At 43.4% G+C, this 20,942-nt stretch overlaps 1 protein-coding gene across 2 annotated transcripts; it reads left to right on the top strand.

The window, feature by feature from the left end:
* The first annotated feature begins 85 nt into the window (after positions 1–85).
* On the top strand, positions 86–20,836 carry RETREG3 (reticulophagy regulator family member 3). 2 transcript variants are annotated; one of them, XM_060134356.1, is made up of 9 exons: positions 86–404; positions 11,763–11,869; positions 13,587–13,617; positions 14,548–14,674; positions 15,315–15,399; positions 16,204–16,341; positions 17,385–17,467; positions 18,115–18,247; positions 18,651–20,836. In XM_060134356.1, the coding sequence occupies exons 1-9, from the start codon at positions 166–168 to the stop codon at positions 19,106–19,108; spliced, it is 1,401 nt and encodes a 466-aa protein (XP_059990339.1). In that variant the 5' UTR covers positions 86–165; the 3' UTR covers positions 19,109–20,836. The 2 variants fall into 2 exon arrangements, with proteins under 2 accessions (XP_059990339.1, XP_059990340.1); XM_060134357.1 differs by lacking the exons at positions 13,587–13,617; positions 14,548–14,674; positions 15,315–15,399 and having other exon boundaries at positions 89–404.
* Positions 20,837–20,942: the final 106 nt, after the last annotated feature.

Raw genomic sequence — 20,942 nt, 5'->3', positions numbered from 1 at the left:
CGTACTTTGACGCAGCGTTCTTCTCTCTGGGTGGACAGGAGTTAGACCCTATGCGCAGGCGCACTGTGGAGGGAAGCGGCCTTCCCGCCGAATCTTGCACCTGCGCAGTTGGTGTTATTGTGACTGTCGAGCCGTGGCCCCGGATGTTGTGGCTGCCGGGGGGAGATGGCGGAGGCTGAGGGGGTGGCCGTGGCCCCAGGCCCAGCTTCGGGGCAGACTTTCAGGGGCCGCCGCAGTATGTCAGGCTCCTGGGAGCGTGACCAGCAGGTTGAGGCGGCGCAGCGGGCCCTGGTGGAGGTGCTGGGGCCTTACGAGCCTCTGCTGAGCCGGGTGCAGGCAGCCCTGGTGTGGGAGCGGCCAGCCAGGAGCGCCCTGTGGTGCCTGGGGCTGAACGCGGCTTTCTGGTGAGAGAACTGGATCCTCGGAAACCCTCCGAGGCGCGAATTCGTCAGGTTTCTCTAAGGCTCTATCTCTCGCCCCCCTTATTTTCTTCGCTGCATTGGCTCCTTCCTGTACCTGCCTAATTTTGCCTCACCTTCCACTGCTTCCCGCCTGCGGCTTTAGCACCGCAGTTCTCCCCAGGGCCTTCCAGTTGTTTCCCGTGCTTTATCTGCTCCCGCACCCTCGCCCCGCACATCTGGCAGGAGCTTCTAGTAACATCTTGAGCCGCTCGCAGTGAGCGAGGGCGCCTCATTTTAGCCAGGGGAAGCTGTGTCCCGTTAAGGCCATCACCTCCCTTCTCTTGTCTGCTCAACAGTGGTTTGAAGACTGTCTCCAGGGATTTTAGTAATTATTATTGGGGTAGATGCGTGAGGCGTGAGCTCTTGAAAAGGTATACATAGGTGTGATAAGAAAACAAACTTGAGCGATCTGAATTAGCATGTTAGATAGATATCCTTTCGCCCACTCGGGAAGTTTGCGAAGTCTGAGCGTCGGTGAGAGCCTCCATAGTTGCAACTTGAAAGAAAATTGTAAGCTTTTAAAGAACAGTTATGAAATAGTGATAGTGAGATTTCACCCGTTTCAAAGTCACGTATGACGGCAAGTCTTCCCTGTTCCAGGGAGTTAGAGAGGCATCCTTAGCCACGGTTTATAGCCAGGGAAATTGAGGGTGTCTAATAGTGTGTGTATTTTCCTGAGCTGGAAAAGTGGGGCTACAAGTATGCTTTAAGAATCTGTCTGTGTCATGCTCTGTGAAAATGGAACTGCTGCTTCTCTGAGTTGTCATCACCTAAAGTGGACTTAGGTCTTCATAAGATGTGCCAAGCAGAGTTTGGATTTATTAATAACTAGGGAAGTATTGATCAGATTCCAAGGGAACTGAAGTGTAGGGTGGCTTCTACAGCTGAGTGAAATAAAGCTGTTCTGGATAAGTCTGAAACAGAACAAAGTGTGTGTTTCCAAAACAAAATTGTTTTTGCTAAAAATACATTTCCTCTTGAAATTCTTGGATTTAAAACCAAAACATTTATTATTCTTTGTCTGAAAGAAGACTTTCAGTGAGCTAGAGCAAAATGAATAATTCCAAGTTCATTGACAGGAAGACACACTGGTGCTTATTACAGTAATCCTCTCACAGTTTGAAGGAGACTCAGGTTAGAGGTGTCACAGCAGTTGTTGCTTCTAGAGTCTTGAGCAAACTTGATGATAAACTTCTCCTACAGCATTCTTCATTCATTCATTCATTTATTTTTAAATTATTTTGTGTCCCTCATGACTTTTTTAAAGAGGGTTCTTTTTTTTCTTCATTTATTTATTTATTTTTGGCTGCTATGGGTCTTCGTTGCTGGGTGTGGGTGTTCTCTAGTTGTGGCGAGCGGGGGCTACTCTTCATTGTGGTGTGCGGGCTTCTCATTGCGGTGGCTTCTCTTGGTGCAGGGCATGGGCTCTAGGCGCACAGGCTTCAGTAGTTGTGGCTCGTGGGCTCTAGAGCGCAGGCTCAGTAGTTGTGGCGCACGGGCTTAGTTGCTTCACGGCATGTGGGATCTTCCCGGACCAGGGCTCGAACCCGTGTCCCCTGACCCTCTTCATTTATTTATTTATATATTTATTCTTTTGCGGTACGCGGGCCTGTCACTGTTGTGGCCTCTCCCGTTACGGAGCACAGGCTCCGGACGCGCAGGCTGCGGACGCGCAGGCTCAGCGGCCATGGCTCACGGGCCCAGCCGCTCCGTGGCATGTGGGTTCCTCCCGGACCGGAGCACGAACCCGTGTCCCCTGCATCGGCAGGCGGACTCTCAACCACTGCGCCACCAGGGAAGCCCCTTCATTTATTTTTGATAGTGTTTCTTCCTTGATCCCCAGGTATCTACTTCTCTCCTTGGCTGTCTGTCAAAAACCTTAACTGTAGCACCTCATTCTGGAGCAGTTTCCAAAATGACCTTTTCTTCTTTTCCTGTCACCTCCCTGTCCCAACCTCTAACCGCAGACCATTTAGTCAGAACTTCATTTCCTACATTGGGTTTGTACTCCTAGGAAAAAAGTTGATCATAAACCAGTTTGTGTCAGAGTGTGACTGATATATAAAAACTTTATCAGGATTTAAATGAATCCTGAGAGACCAAGGGTTTATTAATGCAGATAGATCAGTAGCATGTATGTTGTTATTTTTGAGGAGAGGGCTTTCCACATCCCCCTTGCCTGAGAGCGATTTTCAAAGTAGAATGTGGGGTTGAGGTCTGCACATAAGGAGCCGCTCTGACTGAGACACATCTTTAAATGTTAGTTATCTTTAATTTACTGGCTCCCAATAGTATATACTTAAGTTTACTAATATGCTGTGTTTAGAATCTCACTCAGATCCCCTTTACCTACTCTGAGTCTCTTAAAGCATCTGTGTGATTGGTCTTTATCTCTGGCATTTCCTGGTAGCTTGCCTGTTGTCTATCCAGAATGCAGTTACTCCCGTTACGTTCCCATCAGGCTCTAAGTAGCTGAGGGAGAGATGTAGCAAAATGAGGGTGTGACTCTTGAGAATGAAAGAGCAATTGGGTATGCCATTCTTGGAGAGGACTCATACCTGTGAAGGGTACAAAATGACTGACCCCAGAGGCTAGGGTAGTTTTAGCATTGGAATTCACAGGATTGTTTGTTTTAGGAAATGAGCTTCCTTGGAAGGTAGTGTGAGGTTCAAAATAAAAGTTAGACTTCACATTCCAGTAGCATCAAATTGAATGTGGGTGTTGACGTTTTGCTTAGGAATGTTGAAGAGTAACTGCTTTGTTCTCACTTTATTTAAAAAAGCAATTTAAGAAACACAGGTGGATCCATTAGCTCAGGTCAGAGAAAAATCAAATCTGAAACATTTTACTTTTCTTTCATTATTTGTTTTGAATAATGATATGTCATTAACTGAGGTGTTTTATACATTTTGAGGTATTAGAAGACTGGATAGGAATACAAACAAATCATCAGAATTCAGGTAGGTAGCTCTTAACTTCCAGTGTTCTGTCTTCTCATTTGAGGTTTTTCCATACCTGTGAATGTGCCCTCTTACATATTAATAAAAAACAACATAAATGATAGGCATAGATGTAGATGCCTTGCTCCTATAGTATTTCAAGGCTTTCACTTTTATTTTCAGGTTCCAGAAAAATTATAGTGATCATATTAGAGATCTTCCAGCCTATATTGCTTCTGGTCACTTATATGTTATTTTCTCTAGCGTAATAACAGAAATGTCAGGCCTTCCTTATCAATAGCCTATATTTTCATTAGCCTCAGCACCATCTGTAAATGAATGATTTGGGGGAAGAATATGAGTCAGCAAGAGTCTGTCGTGACGGGATCAGAAAAGAAGAGTTTCAGTAACTTTTTAGTTTGACTCGTAAGATAAGGGGAGGACAAAGGAGCCCTGGAAACGTGTGTGAACTCTAAGCCCTCGCACCGCCTCCGATGAAGTACATATGGTTCAAGGAGGGCTAGAGATGACTGCTGAGCTCCTTTTCAGTTTTTAGCAGTCTGTGATTCTAGATGGTCTTCAAATTAGGAATATTGATTTAGAGCAATCCACAAGCTGTTTTTTTGTTAAGATCTCTGTTGGGATCTGCTTTTACAGTCACTAGTCTGAGTTAACCAATCCCCCCCATCCCCCCCAAAAAAAAAAATGACCGGAGAAGTGATTAAAGGTATACCACAATGCTGATCTAAAAGGTTAGAATTTGAGGGACTTCCCTGGTGGTCCAGTGGTTAAGACTCAGTGCTCCCAATGCAGGGGGCCTGGATTTGATCCCTGGTCAGCGAACTACATCCCGCATGCCGCAGCTAAGAGCCCGCATGCTGCAACTAAAAGATCCCGCATGCAGCAACTAAAGATCCTGTGTGCCGCAACTAAGACCGGACGCAGCCAAATAAATAAATAAATATTTTTTAAAAGTTAGAATTTGAGTAAAAAGTAATAGTGAGAGATAGGAGATGGAAGGGAGGGCCTATTTAAGTAGAAACATTTGTTCTGTGAAAAAAAAAATCTACACGTCAAATTTCAGATGAAATCTATTGAGCAAATGTTTCTGATGATAGTTTTGGAGGGTTCTTGTTGCTTTTGATAGCAAGGAAGACTCCCAGAGATGCCTTGGCTTACTTTTTTTTTTTGCCTCTCTTTTGCCATCAGTTTTTATCTCTTCTGATTATAAGTTTGGGTGCTTTCTTTTTTTTTTTTTTTTTGAATTTTATTTTATTTATTTTTTTATAGGTTGGGTGTTTTCTGTCCATTAACATAAGGTAGGTCATTTGCAGCTAGCTGGTTTCATTTCTGGTTTTGTGCAAGCAACAACTATCTCTACATGATATTGGTTGGGTTAATTTTTTTTCATTCTGATTTACCAGTGACTGGCTCATTAAGCAGACAGCCACAAGTGCTGTACAATAGTGGGCTTTCTGTCCCTATAGGATGGGATGCTTTGTTCGAAGTGCCAAGCTTACTCCATAATAACAAAGGAACCCAGAAATAGTATCTTCTTTGATTGAAAATAGACTTGGGATCTTTCTTTTGTTTATGATTATAACAAACTTTAATTTATCTGTACTAATGATGAGGATCCATGGTATATTTGACCTCAGAAAAATTGTTTATTTTTGAAATTTCTCATGATTTTTCTGGACACCAGATTGTTTTTCCAAGGAGTATTCTATTTAGACTGATAATTAATTGGATTTTAGCCCATAATAAAGGGGATGGACAGTTTATAAAAAGACAAAAAAAACCAAATAATAATAAATCAATAGATATATAAATTTTTACGTATTAGTAATAAAAATTCTACTATAAGTGGCAGTGAGTTACTAATTTCTGCCTATTAGGTTTTTAAAAATGATAGTATTTAATTCCGGGCACAATATGGAAAAACTGGTTTATGGTTGATAGGAACATAAATTCAACAGACTTTCTGGAAAGTAATTTAGCAACATGTATTAAGATACTTAAAAAGTTATTACCTTTTCAGGGGCTGGGAGAAATGGGGAGTGATTGCTAATGGGCATGGGTTTCTTTTTGGGGTGATCAAAATGTTCTAAATTAGATAATGGTGATAGTCACACAACTCTGAATATACTAAAAAACATTGAATTAGTTTGAAAGGATACATTTTATGGTATGCAAACTGTATCTCAGTAATACTGTTACAAAAAAAAAAGTTAATGCTTTTTGACCTGGTACTTCTATTTAAAGTGGCTAATCATAAATAAGGTCAAAGATTTATGCTCAGTGATATTAGTTCAGCTTTATTACATCAAAAACTGGAAACATCTCAGTTCAATTAGGGAAAGGTTTAGAAAACTAATTGTAGGGGCTTCCCTGGTGGCGCAGTGGTTAAGAATCCTCCTGCCAATGTAGGAGACAGGGGTTTGAGCCCTGGTCTGGGAAGATCCATGCCGCGGAGCAACTAAGCCTGTGTGCCACAACTACTGAGCCTGCGCTCTAGAGCCCACGAGCCACAACTACTGAGCCTGCGTGCCACAACTACTGAAGCCTGTGCGCCTAGAGCCCGTGCTCCACAAGAGAAGCCACTGCAATGAGAAGCCCACGTACCGCAACAAAGAGTAGCCCCTGCTCACCACAACTAGAGAAAGCCCGCGTGCATCAAGGAAGACCCAGTGCAGCCAAAAAAAAAAAAAAAAAACCACCTAATTGTATCTGTGTATGATGTAATCATTTTCAAGTTGTGGTGCTTTTCTGGTGATGAAGGAAAACATGCCTATGTATTTTTAAATGAAGGAGGAGGTTTTTAAACCAGATATTCTATATACTTCCATGGAGTTTTTATATTTGAATATTTTTTTAAATGAAGAACCTCTGTTGCCATTTTAGGGTATGTGTGTAGATAATAGGTTATTTTTTAAACTTTTTACTATGGAAAATTAAAAACATATATATAAGCAGTCAGAATAATAGTATGTATTACAATTGTACCCAGCTTTAAAATTTTTCAATTCATGGCCAATTTTGTGTCTTCCATACCCCAGTTCTTTTCCGCTTCCTTTCTTGTTTTGAGGGAAATCCTAGACGTCATGTCATTTAATCTCTTAAGTATTTCAGTATGCGACCCTGAAAAATAAAGATTTTTTTTAAAATGTAAAAAATTAATGGCTCCAGTCAGTGTAAAAAATTAATGGCTCCAGTCAGTGTTCAGATTTTCTCATAAATGTCACTTTGATTTTTCAACAGTTCTTTGGGGTTAGCATCCAAATGCAGTCCACATATTGTGACCGATTGTTCTGTTTTTAGCATCTCTTTTACTCTGTTGCTTCCCTTTCAGTCTTTTTTCCTCTGCAATTTATCTGTTGAAGAAACCAGTTTGTCCTGTAAAGTGTCCTACAGATTGAATTTTGCTGATTGCATCCCTGTGGCGTAACATGTTCCCCTGTGCTCCTCTGTGTATTTCCTGTAAATTGGTAGCTAAATCTAGAGTCTTGATCAGATTTAGTTTCAAAAAAAAAATTATTTTTTTATTGGCAAGACTGTTTCATACGGGTGATAGTGTACTAATTATTTTTATTTTCTTCCTTAATTAGTAATTATATTTTCTAAAATTTCTCCTGTAAACATGCTTGCCTTTAGAAATACGAAAAAATAAATATCATTAAGGAAAAGTCTGTTGTGAGCCTACAATGGGTAGAAGGAGTAATGGGCTATGGGCAGTAACCAAATTAAATAATTCACATGTGAATATCCAGAGTTGACTGCATTTGTAGTTATCTTTGCTAAATTGGAAAGTTCTCATGCTGATTATAGTTGCTGAAAAATGTTTTGCATGTTGTCTTATCAAACTTGTACACATATCTGCATGTGAATTTTTTGGCCTGCGTGAATAGACGTTGCAGGACTAAACTAATCCAGAGGAATCCTCCCTTATTTTTCTTCATTCCTTACCTATACCAATCTCACAAGTACTTTATCTTCAATTTTGTCTTGTCCTTGTACATAGTTGCAGAAGTTTTTTTACAGGTAGGCTTCCAAGTTAACCTCCATAAAATAAAAGTGTAATGTGACTTTAGTATATCCCAAACACATGCACCTGAGATTGATATTTCCTTTTTGTTTAAGAATTTAGTATTGAGGGCTGAAGGAAAGGAGCACACACTTATCCATATTCTTTTATATTTGATAGACCCCCTAAGGGAATTAATAATATTTGATATTAATTGTCTGGTTACCTTGGAGAGGTAACTCTAGTGGTTTGAGGTGGTCTTTCCATTAATTAAGATTTTATCTATATGGAAGAAGCTATTTTTCCAAGAATTGTTATTTTGCACCACACAGAAAAACTCTTCTTCCTCTTAAGTTTCTGCATTGGCTTGTTCAAGGAAAGGTTATCTTATATCTGGCTCTAAAATTGAATTATGGACCAGGATTAATCTGGTTCAAGAAGATGCGCACAGTTTCAGCCTTCATGATCCAGAAAATATACCCTTTGTAAAACTCTTTGCTGATTCAACTTTATCTGCAGGATAAAATCCAGTACGCTTTGTCATGAAAGGCCCTTCATGATCTGACTTCTGCCTCTCTCCCCATACTCATCCCCTCCCTCTGTTCTTTAAGTTCCAGTTCTATCATACTACTTGTAGTTCCCTAAATACGTCATTCCAGCTGGCTCTTCTCCCTAACTGAATGTCCTCTTTCCCCGCATCCTTTTGCCCTGTTGTCTTACCATTAATCTTTCAAATCCCAGCTTAGATGTCCTCTTTGTTATCGTTAACTTGTCATGCTATATTACAAACACGTACTGACATAAATACACTTGAGGGTATGATCCATGTTTTACTCTTTTCTGTAATTGGCCTACTTACCACAAGGCCTCAGCATATAATAGGCAATTAATAAATGTTTGAACTGAGTTGAAGCATAGGTGGGGGCTCTAACAGGTTACTAAAATAGTCCAGCTCTTGGAGAAACCGTATTTTTATTGCCATCATCTTTGGAAAACTGACCTTTCTTAGGAGAGCTTAGTATCCTTTCCCTACCCCAATTTATATTTGTGTTAATAATCATGATTTGGGAAGCAGAGATTGCAGACAGCCTGGATTGCCTCCCCAGAGAGCCCTTTCAAGTACTCCAGAGAGAACAGTCGTGCCACATCCTGCTGCTGGGACATGGAAGCAGCAGCACTGGGGAGCAGGATGCACTCGAGCCCTTCTCCTTGGCCTTGTTAAATTTCCTTGTTTGTTGGGATGATGAACTGGCTTTGGAGAGAAGATTAATGGCCTGGGGCAGCTCTAGAGGCTTAAATCTATTAAACTACTTTCATTCTGTAATCTCATATGTAATTACAGTATCCTTCAAGTGATGGAGTGGAAATATTGGAATAGGGTTGTCATTGATGACTGGATTTCTAAGTTTTTGGTTTCTTCCATCCCTCATTCTTTGTATAGTCTAAAAAATTATGTGACATAGATTCATGTTTATTGAAAACAGTGCAGAAACGTCTAGAGACCAAAATTAAAGTTCCTCTGACAATTCCTGCTTGCATATACGTATTCATAGATCCAGATAAAGCTTTTTTTTTTTAATGTAAGGATTATACTCTTAGTATGGTGTTCTGTGAATATGTCATTAGGTCATGTGTTGAGGAGAGAAGAGGTCATTTATAACCAACTCTTGGTCATCCTTACTCTTGTTTGATCAGTTGCTGTGATGATAGCTAACGACACTTCTACATTGTAAAACTGAATAGGACATGTATTAGGTGTATATTAGGTGCCTTGTATTTTCTTGTCTTTTTAGCAAGATCAACTATGATACTTTTTTTTATTTTGTTAGTTGTTTTCTTGCTGCTTTTCTAGCTCTCTGTTCCTTTCCTTTTTTAAAATAAATTTATTTATTTATTTATTTATGGCTGTGTTGGGTCTTCGTTGCTGTGCCTGGGCTTTCTTTAGTTGCGGTGAGTGGGGGCTACTCTTCTTTGTGGTGTGCAGGCTTCTCATTCTCGTGGCTTCTCTTGTTGCGGAGCATGGGCTCTAGGCGCGCAGGCTTCAGTAGTTGTGGCACGTGGGCTCAGTAGTGGTGGCGCACGCTTAGTTCCTCCGCAGCATGTGGGATCTTCCCAGGCCAGGGCTCGAACCCGTGTCCCCTGCATTGGCAGGCGGATTCTTAACCTCTGTGCCACCAGGGAAGCCCAACTATGATATTTCTATAAGTGATTAAGTATGTTGTTTCTAATACCTACAAATAATCTTGCATGATTTGTTATTTTTTAAAAAAATATTTGTCTGCATTGGGTCTTAGCTGCGGCATGTGGGATCTTCATTGAGGCATGAGGGGTCTTTCATTGCAGTGTGTGGGCTTCTCTGTAGTTGTGGCGTGTGCGTTTTTCTCTCTCTAGTTGAGGCGCGCGAGCTTAGTAGTTGTGGCGCTCAGGCTTAGTCACCCCCGCGGCAAGTGGGATCTTAGTTCCCCGACCAGGGATCAAACCTGTGTCACCTGCATTGGAAGGTGGATTCTTTACCACTGGACCACCAGGAAAGTCTCCTGATTTGTTATTGTTAACATCACATATAGATGAGGAAACTGAGGCTTAAAGAGGTCAAGCTAATTTATTCAAGGTCATCAACTCAGAGTGGCTGTTCAGAGAAACAAACTCAAGTCAGTCTAAGAGCCATGCCTGCTGAACCGCCTGTTGTGATGCATTTGGCTTCCTTCAAGATCTTAGAACACTGTTTCTCAAACGATCTGCAGTGAAGGACTAGTGTTGTCGTTTTCCCCAGTCTATTTCTGAGCAATACTTTTGTAAAATACAGTATAAATGAGTTACTAGATATGTTTAAAATGCATACAAAATACAAGCCCAAATATACCCTTAGATTCAAAATTACTTGGTCAAATTGCTAAATTCTTACTTTCAATTTTTATACTTATTTCCTCACAGTCTGGTAACGTCACTGGACTGCAGACACTGTACAGGGCATTGCCCTAAAGGCTTTAGAGTTGGATCATAGAAAGACTCATAAGAACTAGCTTTTTTTGAAAAAAAATTTTTATTGTGAAAGATTTTAATTATATAGAGGTAGAGAGAATAGCATAAATCTCAAGTACTCATCATCCAGCTTCAGCAATTACCAACTCATAGTCAATCTTGTTTCCTCTTCTTTCACACCCTTTCCCTTGCCAAACTATTGTTTTGACACAAATCCCAGATATCATTTCATTCATAAATATTTTAGTATGTATTTCTAAAAGATAAGGACTCTTTAAAAGCATAACTTGCATAACATCATAGCCCCAAAATTACAATAATTCCTTAATATCTTCAGATGTACTGTCAGTGTTCAGATTTCCCAGATTTTTTGTAAATATCTCTTTATGGTTGATGCCTTCTAATAAGAACTAGCTCTTCCTTTATTCTCTTAATGTGATACATTACAACTGTTGAGTTTTTGTATGTTGAACCACCCTTGCATTCCTGGAGTAAATCCCAGGAATTGGTCATGGTGTGTAGTCCTTTTAATATGCTGCTGAATGCGTTTTGAATATTTTATTGAGGATTTTTGCATCTATATTCATAGGTATCAATATACTTTAGTTTTCTTGTAGTGTTTTTGTCTGGCTTTGGTACCACAGTAATGTTGCCCTCATTAAATGAATCAAGAAGTGTTCTCTCTTTTTCAATTTTTTGGGAAGAGTTTGAGAAGGGTTGGTGTTAATTCTGGAGAACTGGCTTTTAGATGTAGCTTCAGTGCTCACTTTCTGTGTGACCTTGACCAACTCGTTTTACTTTTTTGAGCCTTAGTTCCTTCCTCTGTAAAAGGATATCTAATTGAATTAGGTGCACTTTAGTGCATGTCTGTCAGTTTGTTGCCCTGAACCAGGGTCTAATTTGGTAGAACGATGTTTGCTTTCATCAAAACAACTTGGTCAGTACAAGAATGAATTTCGGGAATTCCCTGGCAGTCCAGTGGTTAGGATTCTGCATTTTTCCCTGATGAGGGCCCAGGTTCAATCCCTGGTCAGGGAACTAAGATCCCACAAGCCGTGCTGTGTGGCAAAAACAAAAACAAAGAATGAATTTCTCCTTGATATTAATAGAATCACAGGCTTGAAAGTTGAAATGGGCTTTAAGAGGTTATTTGGTTTAGTCCTCTGCCTTTACAGAAGCAAATTATTATCTCTGCACCACAGGTAAAATAGCTGAAGTCCAGAAAGTTTAAGTGATTTTTCCCAAGGTGTATAACTAACACTTAAGTCTGTTTACCACAGGACCAGTGGTGCACATACGGTCTTTTCTGAAATTAGCTTAATTGGATAATGATCTTCTGTTCTTCCTTCTCTTTAGGTTCTTTGCCCTGACATCCCTTCGTCTTGTGTTTTTACTTGCATTCAGCTCAATGATCATTGTGTGTATAGATCAGTGGAAGAGCAAAATCTGGCCTGAAATAAAAGGTAAGTCTGGTAGCATTTAGAACAATCTGAACCGGAAATGGCTTTTCTGTCATTTTTACCTTTAGTTTTAGGGGGTTTGGGGAGAGTATGTGGAGCTGGGAGTATCTTTTGAAGTCTGAATTACTGGCTTTAGGAGACGTTTGAAGGGCTAGTGCCCCATCTGTAGTTCCTTAGAGCTGAGTTCTGTCCTTCTCATTGTTTATTAAGCTTAGGAAATCTGTATCCGCCACCTGAGTTATTCTTGCCCTCATAATTGGCCTGAGGAATAAATAGTCCTCAAGTTGTTAAAAAATAATTCTCCTCACTGGGTACTACATCATTACCAAGACAGTATCAATTTGCCTCTGGAATTTCTTTTAAATTGTTTATTTGCAAAGCACTAAGTTAGGCATTATGACTTAGATAAAGTCCTCTAAGATATGGTTCCTTTTATCCAAGATGATACATACGTAAACATAAGAAAAGTTACAGAACAGCACCAGAGATGTCACAGTGCAGTATGTGATCAGTATGTTTGTCATGTATTTTGGCCCTAGCTCAAGCCTTGAATGAAACAAAGGATTTGGACAGGTAGAGAGATAAGTGGGTTTCTATGGGGGTCAGAGGCTTGATTAGTCTGAGGAACCAGAAGCTGCAAAGCATCTCCTGAGGGCAGGGAACTGATCATTTTCACAGGAGTGGAGAGGTCATTAAAGGGAGTGGTAGGAAATAAAGTGTGTTGGGATTAGATTTTATAAGGGCCTTTAAGTTAGGCTTAGAACCTTTATCCTATAGATAGTGGGTGGTCCCTGATAATTCTTTTATTAGAGCTATATGCTGAGAAGATATTAAAGATTAATTTGATAGCATTTTACCCAACCACGTGGTAAGAGAAGAGGGCGAAGAAGGGAGACTCTGGCTGTATCTGTGTGAGAAGTAGTCAGAGAGGTATCAGTGGAAACAAACGATGGATGGCTTGGAGAGCTGTGAAGACGGAAGACACGTCAAACTGATAAGTAGAGGTTAGGAGAGTAAGGGATAACAGCAGCTTTGGGATTTCAAAGCTAGGAGAGTAGCAGTGGCATTACAGTTAGATGTAGGCAACGTCAGGCAGGGCAGTTGGTTTGGGTGGGGAGTGAGAGAGAGGAAAATTGATGTAGGTCAGACATGGTAATTTTGAAGTGTTGGCAGAATATTCAAACCAGAGTATACAGCTTTTAAATACATTCCCATCCTATTTTGGAGAGACTTCAAGGAATCAGGTAGTTCACCCACCTGTCTTATGGCTAGTGAATATCAAAAGACTTTACATCATTGATTGTAGTTAATGGGTCTCTTTTTAAAGGGAATAGGCAGATTTCTAGAGTTGAAGTCATATAATGCCTTCGTAACCTGGCACACATTGATGCGTACGCGCAACCCAGACACACTTGAGGGGTGGGATGGACCTTTTTTTATGCGCGCCTTGGCTCTCAACTGTAGTAATTAGAAGGGGCCCTAATGCTCCATTTGGATCCCCACCCCATCCCACCAGAGAAAAGAGCAGGCATCAGCCATCATTCCCTTGTCTGCAGCTCCCTAACTCTGGCAGTATAACATGGTGTCTCCTTTTTATTGTCTATTACTGTTTCCTTTTCCCCAAACCCATTAAAACTTGAGCTATCAGACCAACAGCCTAACATTTTCATGTTTAAGTTTTCCTTACCAACTAATGCTGGTGTTTGTTTTAATATTGTAGTGCCAAGACCCGACGCATTAGACAATGAGAGGTATGGAACACTAATTAAATCCCTTTTTGTTGCTCTGATTGATTCTCTTGTTGTAATATTCTGGTTATAGGTTGTTAACTCCATGTTCTAGATACAAAGTATAAGCTGAGAACCTAGTCTGTTGCAAATAATCATTTTAACAAATCCTCAAGTTCAGGAAGGAATATGTTAAGATGGCTAGTGTCCTCTGATATTTACAAAAGATGTTTCTGAGAAAGAAGCATTACAGTGCCCCATAACCTGACATAACCAAGGAATTGGCTGCATTATTCAGCTCTAGTATGAAAACTTAGAGGCAGCTTACTTCATTTGTCTCCTGGCTTTTATACCAGGTCATTTACTGTTTTCTGTAACCTCTGGCTGTTTCAAGTTCCTGGTCAGAAAACACAGTGGTTCCTGGCATCAGCAAGCCAAAGATTCCCCTTGTGGCTTACAGCTCCTGCTTTCATTTCTCAATTCATTCATCTCATATATTTGACCCAAAGAATTTTCTTTGCCATGGTTTATTTTGGTTTTGCTTTGTTTTCTCTCTCAGGGGCACATCCTCTGCCTCTCGCCTCTGCAGCAGTGGTATCAGACTGTGCTTTACTTTTTTCCCTGCGTTGCAATCACAGTGAATTGCAATGGTCTGAGCCCAGGAAAGATGTTTTTAAGCACAAAGGGCCTTGGAGCTGGTGGCAGGTTTACACACGTGGATTGGGCTGCTTGCTCATAGGGTGGAGTTGTCAGAACAAGTCTGCCCTCCTAGTCCTTAATTTCCAGTTTCAACCTGGTGAGCCAAGAAGAAAGTCACGCTTCACCTCCAGAGCAACTAGGACTAGCCACTTCCCAGACCCTATTTAAACCGGAAGGATTGGCTGCCTTCACGGTGAGATGCGGGGGGAACCTTCAACACCCTCCTTTCACAGCTCCCCCTTCTCTCTCCCATAGCTGGGGCTTTGTGCACCCTCGGTTGCTCAGCGTGCCCGAGCTCTGCTACCACATAGCTGAAGTCTGGGTTAGTGGGACCATTTTCATAAGGAACCTTTTGCTTTTCAAAAAGCAAAACCCAGGCAAGGTAAGACTCTTCCCTTTTTCACTCTCATTTCTGGCTCTCAGTTCAGTTCATGCTAAACGGAAACAGCCCTTTTACCACCTACCCTCCTTCAAGAAAGGGAAGACCATGGTGTTTGTATAGACAAGGGAAGTTGTAGGAAGGGGCTTCTGACTAAGACTAAGGCAAGAGCGTGACGATTCCTTCTTTGGGTGCTTGCTACTTAGATTAGGCCATCTTCCTGCCCCAAGACGGGAAAGAAAGCTTGCTTGTGTGCATTCTGTGTCGTTAAACATGTGGTAGGTGGTTGAGTTTTTTATTTTATTTTACTTCGACTTAAAAAGCCCACCACCAACACTTGTTTTCAGAGAGAACTTTTGGCTGAGTCCTATTCAAACCAGTTTGCCAGCATGAAAGGTGCGGCCCTGTGGGGTTAGCCATGTGAGAAGAGTTTGAATAGAAGTGGACATCCTCCCTTTCCTCCCAAACAGAATCACCACTGGATGCAACAGTAGCTAGGTACATGTCATTCTGACATGTCCATGCTTTACTCAGAGGTCATAAAGAATCATTTCTATCACATCTCCATCTTAGCCGCCCCCCATGCCCAACCCAGTCCCCTGCCGTATAGCAGAAGCTTACTACTGTTTCCTGACGCCCCCAGTTCTGCTTGCTGAGCTGTGGGATACTGACCTTTTTGGCTGTCTTGGGCCGCTACATCCCTGGGCTCCTGCTCTCCTACTTAATTCGTAAGTATGGTATATACCTCCCCCACAAGCTTACCCTCCTCATAGCTTTTCCAGCCATAGCTAACTCTGGGTTTAGGGAGAGGACTTTTATATTTTGGTTCTCCAGGAAATGACCTTTTTATATTTTCATGTCCTGTTTAGTGTCATGAAAATATCTTTCTTCTTACCTGTATCAGGCTCCCCACATATAAAGTCCTTTTCTTACCAAGTCAGCTTTAGAAACTGATGAGGGTCCACTAACATATATTGTGTTACCAGCTATAAAGGACTGTCTGTCCCTATTTCAGGAGGGAATTTTTAGAGTCAGTGTATTGTATAACAGTAGAACATAACACTTAGGGGATCCTCTACTAGGTTCTGTTTACCCCGGAGCACTTTTTTTCCCCCTGGAGCACAGTTCTGTAAATTTAGTTGCTTCATATTGGCATGAACTCTGTCTGCTTGAGACTGGAAGAACTGAGCAGTGATGGCCCTGGCCATTATATATCCGAAGCTCACATGATTTGTTGTGTATTTGCTGAGGCATTGTTACCATTTGGCCTTATTTATGGCTCAGCAACACCCATGTGCAAGTGACAGCACTGCCTGGTCCTGCCCTCGATGTGTCAGCATGTACTCCGCTATGCACAGCCCTGTAGGTGACTGCAGAAGTCTCTGCCCTCCGGAACCTTCACATCTGTGAAGATGACCAGCAGAATTAGAATTTATTGTGTCCAAGCCCCAAGGACACGATAGCAGAGGGACAGTCAGGACTGTTTCATGCAGCCCTTTCTCCATTTTGCCACTCTTTCCCACTCCTCTCAGTTGTCACTGTCATGATGTGGCCCCTTGCTGTGTACCACCGACTGTGGGATCGAGTGTATGTACGACTGAAGCCAGCTCTGCAGCGGCTGGACTTCAGTGTCCGTGGCTACATGATGTCCAAGCAGAGAGAGAGACAATGTAAGTGTCAAGGGGAAGCTTCCTTCCACTTGGACAATTTGGGGAGGAGAAGGAGAAGCCCGTAGGTCTGACATAATAGGTCCTTGAACACGGAGAAGTGGGATGTGGTTGGTGTGTAGGGGGTTGGTGGTAAAAGTGACCTTCTATTCCAGGGAAACCTGTGCAGGCTTACTAGTTTTTCCCGTTTGGAATTCTAGACGCTCCCATTTTAAACAAATAACGAGAAAAGTTCTCCCAAGTCAACTAAAAGACAGACAGTGAAGATATTCCCAGTGTTAGCCTCTTTTTATGAAGCACGTCCCATGTGCTGGCTGCTCTGCATACATTGTCTTATTTAACGTTTATAACAACCTTGAGAAGAGGGTGGTATTATCTTTTTCTGGTTGAGTTTCTGGTTGAGGAAACTGAAGCTCACGGTTAGTAAATGGCAGAGCAGGTCTTTCAAACTCCTAAGCTCGGCCTCCATTCAGTACTGGAAGCTGCCTTCCAAAAGTAATTTAAAACTGGCTTCAGAAGCCAGAAGTGTACTAGCCCAGGATCTTCCAACACACGAGTGACAGTCGTGCGAACTTTTCCCTCTCTTCTGGGGTATGGTCAGGTTGGGTTTTCATTAAACCCTGGCCTTCTAAGAGCCCTGCACATGGGCACCAAGGCCCAGCTCCCCCTAACGCAGCCAGTTGAATAGTACCAGTCCTCAAAAGGCTGATTCAGCCCAGGTGGGGCATCTCCCTTTGCCTTCTCTGTGACAGTGTCCGCTTTACACATTGACATCTGGTCTGTCCCTAGCTGATCCTGAGTTGTTGACAAGCCTGGTAGTTGATCATCTGACCAGAACAAAAAGGGAGGGATGTTGGAAGAGAGATCTTTCTCCTGTGTTATCAGCTTACCTTGCCACTTAGGCTCAGCAGCTCCTCCCTCAGGCGTTGTTATGTAGGCTTAGGGGGTTCATTCTCGTGTTCTGATTTTATGCCTTTGAAATCCAAAGGGGACAGGAGTTTCCCCTCAAGGGAAGGCGTCAAGGCGTTTTTGCTCTTTCCACATAGTGCGCCGCAGAGGTCTACACGCAGAACGTGCTGGGGACAACCACAGTGACAGTGAAGAGGAACTTGCTGCCTTCTGTCCTCAGGTATCTTGGGTGTGGGAGCTGCGTCGCTGGCCAGTTTTTTTTTAGCTCCTTTTTAACCATCTGGCACTCATGTTTAGACAGTAACCAGGTTTTCAAGCTCCCTGTGGGCTCTCCAGGGACCCAGCTTCTTGCCCTTTTCCAAGGACCTCACTGCCCCAAGAGCAGTGAGGAGAGAAGCTAGTTTTATATTGGGACTTTGTATGTAGAATCTCAGTTTGAGCCTGGTGACCAGCACACCCTCTTCCATGCCTCCTTTTAACCCCTGCCATCATGGCAGAACTTCTGCAACTGGCGTGATCGTTTTTTAAACAGCCCGGCTTGCCTTAGGTCAGGCAATGTGTGCGTCCTCCTGGCCACCTGTGAAAAGTATTCTCTGGATCAATTATTTGCTTAAGAGTAAGTGGCTGGTTGACACCCAAGACTGCTTTCCTTCCTGTGCTCAAGACTGATGAAAAAGCGTGTTTTCCCTGGGGGAGCAGCCTAAAAGGGGTCAAGATTTTGACTCAAGTCCCCATGCATGCCTGGTTACACTGTTGGCCTTAAGGTAGCCTTTAGGGCCAGCTCACTGGTGAAGCTGTAACTAGGGAACTGCGCTCGTTTCTAATGGCACCATCTCTTCAGGCGTGTTGGTCTTTTCTTTTCCTAAGCTGGATGATTCTACTGTTGCCAGGGAATTGGCCATCACAGACTCTGAGCACTCGGATGCTGAGGTCTCCTGTACAGACAACGGCACATTCAATCTTTCACGGGGCCAGACACCTCTAACAGAAGGCTCTGAAGGTAGAGGAACCTTGGACCCAAGTTGATACTGGCCCTGACTGTTGCCTCTCAGCTTCCCGGGCAGCGGGGATACTGCCCCCGCTTCTCCTGTTTTCTGAGCTGTGGAGCAGGTGGCAGAGCAGCGTTAGGGGTATGGCTCCAGCCAGGTGGCACTGCTGCTCTCCTAGAAATCCTCAGTCCCTTATAGCCTCAGATTCTCGGCTTATGGGGGACATAGCAGAGGAAGAAAGGGGGAGTTCTCTGGCCAGTAGAGGTCACAGCAGTCTATAAGTGGAGGGGGAAAGCTGGCCGGTGCCAGAAATCCAGGGTGGAAACATCTGGTTACTTGGAGATGACTTGGTGGGGCTAGGGCATAGGAAGGCCAAGCAGTTGCCATGTCTCAGACACTCCTCTGTTCTCCCAGACCTAGATGGTCACAGTGATCCAGAGGAATCCTTTGCCAGAGACCTTCCAGACTTTCCTTCCATTAACGTGGATCCTGCTGGCCTGGATGATGAGGACGATACCAGCATCGGGATGCCCAGCTCGATGTACCGTTCCCCACCAGGGGCCGAGGAGCCTCAGGGCCCCCCTGCCAGCCGGGACGAGGCTGCACTGCCGGAGCTTTTGCTTGGCGCCCTGCCTGCAGGATCCAACCTCACCAGCAACCTTGCTAGCCTGGTCTCCCAGGGCATGATCCAGCTGGCCCTGTCAGGGGCCTCCCAGCCAGGCCCTGCTGGCCTACCTCCCCGGAGAGCCACAAGAGGTGTCCTCCGGGCCCCCAGTTCAGACCTGGACACTGATGCTGAGGGGGATGACTTTGAACTTCTGGACCAGTCGGAGCTGAATCAGCTGGACCCTGCCAGTTCCAGGAGCCACTGAGGCAGAGACTCCCCTTGGGGGTCATTGTGGTTTAGGTTTTTTTTGCTCCCCATTCCACTTAAGGTGAAGGGGCAAGGGAAGAACCCAGGTCCCAGCCCCCGAGTTATATATGTATGCTCAGTAGCCTGGCAGATGCGCAGAGGCCTGATGAGAGAGGACACTCACTCCTCTGCCACCAGCTGGACACTGACTTCTGAGCTCAAGTCACTGAAGTGAGAATGTGCTCCCCTGAGGGACACTTCTCTCCATCAGGATGGTGGTATTTCTGGGGAACAAAGTAGTCAGGGGTATTGGTTCCCTTTTGAGGGGATGCTGCTGTGTGCTTCTAAGTATGGGTGCTCAGAAGCCCTCAGTGATAGATCCCTTCCTTCCTTCCTCCCTTTATCATCTCCCGAGAGCTCCAAGTCAGGCAGCTGGGAGAGTTACACTGTCATCTTCCTCTTTTGCTAAGCCATGCTTTGATTTGCCTTTTTCTAAGCAAGCTTGTCCTTTGGTTCTGCAGAGCAGGCCTGTTCCCTCTGCCCCAGCCCATCCTCATTTCTCGAGGCCTAACCTCCAGTGCTCCAACATATTGCTTGTGAAATTTAAGAATGTGAACATGAGGTGGGGGTGGGCCTCTTCTACATTACTTTGGGCCATGGGGTCAGCTGGCTGGGAGGGTGAGTGCCTCTATATCTCATGGTCTCACTGAATCTTTTGGAGCTGCCTGGTTATTTTTGGTGCTGCTAACCCCTGGCTCCATTTGCCCATCAGCCTGAGCAGTGAGCAAAGCAATACCATGCCATACCCATTTCCATGTTCCTGTTCCTTCCCCTGCTCCTCCTCTGGAGAAGCAATAATCCCACATGGGCAATGTCAGAGTAGCACTTTACAGATGGCTCAGTGGCATTCATCCCAGGAGCCACCAGCTCTTCTTGCACCAGCTATTCTTACTCCTTGTTCAGCTCCTTTAATAATTTTGTTTTCAACTCCTCCCCAGTTTGGCAGGGCTTCTTTTAAGGATGAGCCCAGTTAGCAAGAATGTGTCTATAATCAGCAGAGACCCCAGTAAAGGGTATCTGTTCTACTGCCCCTAATAAAATCATGTGAGACAAAAATTTTAAAAGGTCATTAGTTCTAAACCTGTGCCTCCCCAATCAGAGCTCAAGCTGAACTCTTCTGTCCTCTTTCCCTCTGCATTAACCCTTTGCTGATCCTCAGGGACCACTCCCCCAACACCCCTGTAGCTGGGTGAGGGATGTTGGACAGAGCCCATTTTCACGTGCTGCAGGTGGGAGTGTGCTAACATGTTTGCTCTTGGTTGATGGACAAGGTAGAGGCCAAGGAGTGAAAATAGTCAACGGTGAGAAGGGAGAAGAGCTAGGTGTCTGATTCATAGTCACTTCCCTTTGTGGAAGGTTAGGATAACGGCCTCTCCCCACTTTAGTGTTCTCAAACAGACTTTAGATACCTTCTCTCTTCCCAGAGCCCAGATGTCTTACAAGTGAGCTCTGATGTGGAAAAAACAGGTGTGGGAAAGGAGTGGGACTTTGTGTGTTTGCATGAGTGTGTTTAGCTTCGGGCCTTGGAAATTGGCAAGAGGGAGGGAAGGAAGGAGAGCAAAATCTTTGGAAGGTGTTTATTGTACCTGCGGATCCTGCTCTGAATCTCCTTAGTCCTCCACTGTGAATTGGGATGGGGATGAGGGAGGGAGGGGTGCTGGGGAATAAATCTTGTATGAGAACAATCTTTTAAGAGACTGATGTTGAATGGTGCCTTATCCTTTGATAGGTCTTGTTAATCTGAGATGATATTAATTTGAGGAGGTGATAGCCTCAAAAGAGGAAGCCCATGT

This window comes from Lagenorhynchus albirostris, chromosome 20 (assembly GCF_949774975.1).
Source record: "Lagenorhynchus albirostris chromosome 20, mLagAlb1.1, whole genome shotgun sequence".
Lineage (NCBI taxonomy): Eukaryota > Metazoa > Chordata > Mammalia > Artiodactyla > Delphinidae > Lagenorhynchus > Lagenorhynchus albirostris.
This window is presented reverse-complemented; position numbering and strand designations above follow the sequence as displayed.

Bases quoted from the DNA above. Each gene is read 5' to 3' on its own strand.
- RETREG3 (XM_060134356.1), top strand. From the start codon at position 166: ATGGCGGAGGCTGAGGGGGTGGCCGTGGCCCCAGGCCCAGCTTCGGGG. The intron at 14,675-15,314 runs GTAAGACTCTTC...TGACGCCCCCAG, and splicing joins AAAAGCAAAACCCAGGCAAG to TTCTGCTTGCTGAGCTGTGG. The intron at 18,248-18,650 runs GTAGAGGAACCT...CTGTTCTCCCAG, and splicing joins TCTAACAGAAGGCTCTGAAG to ACCTAGATGGTCACAGTGAT.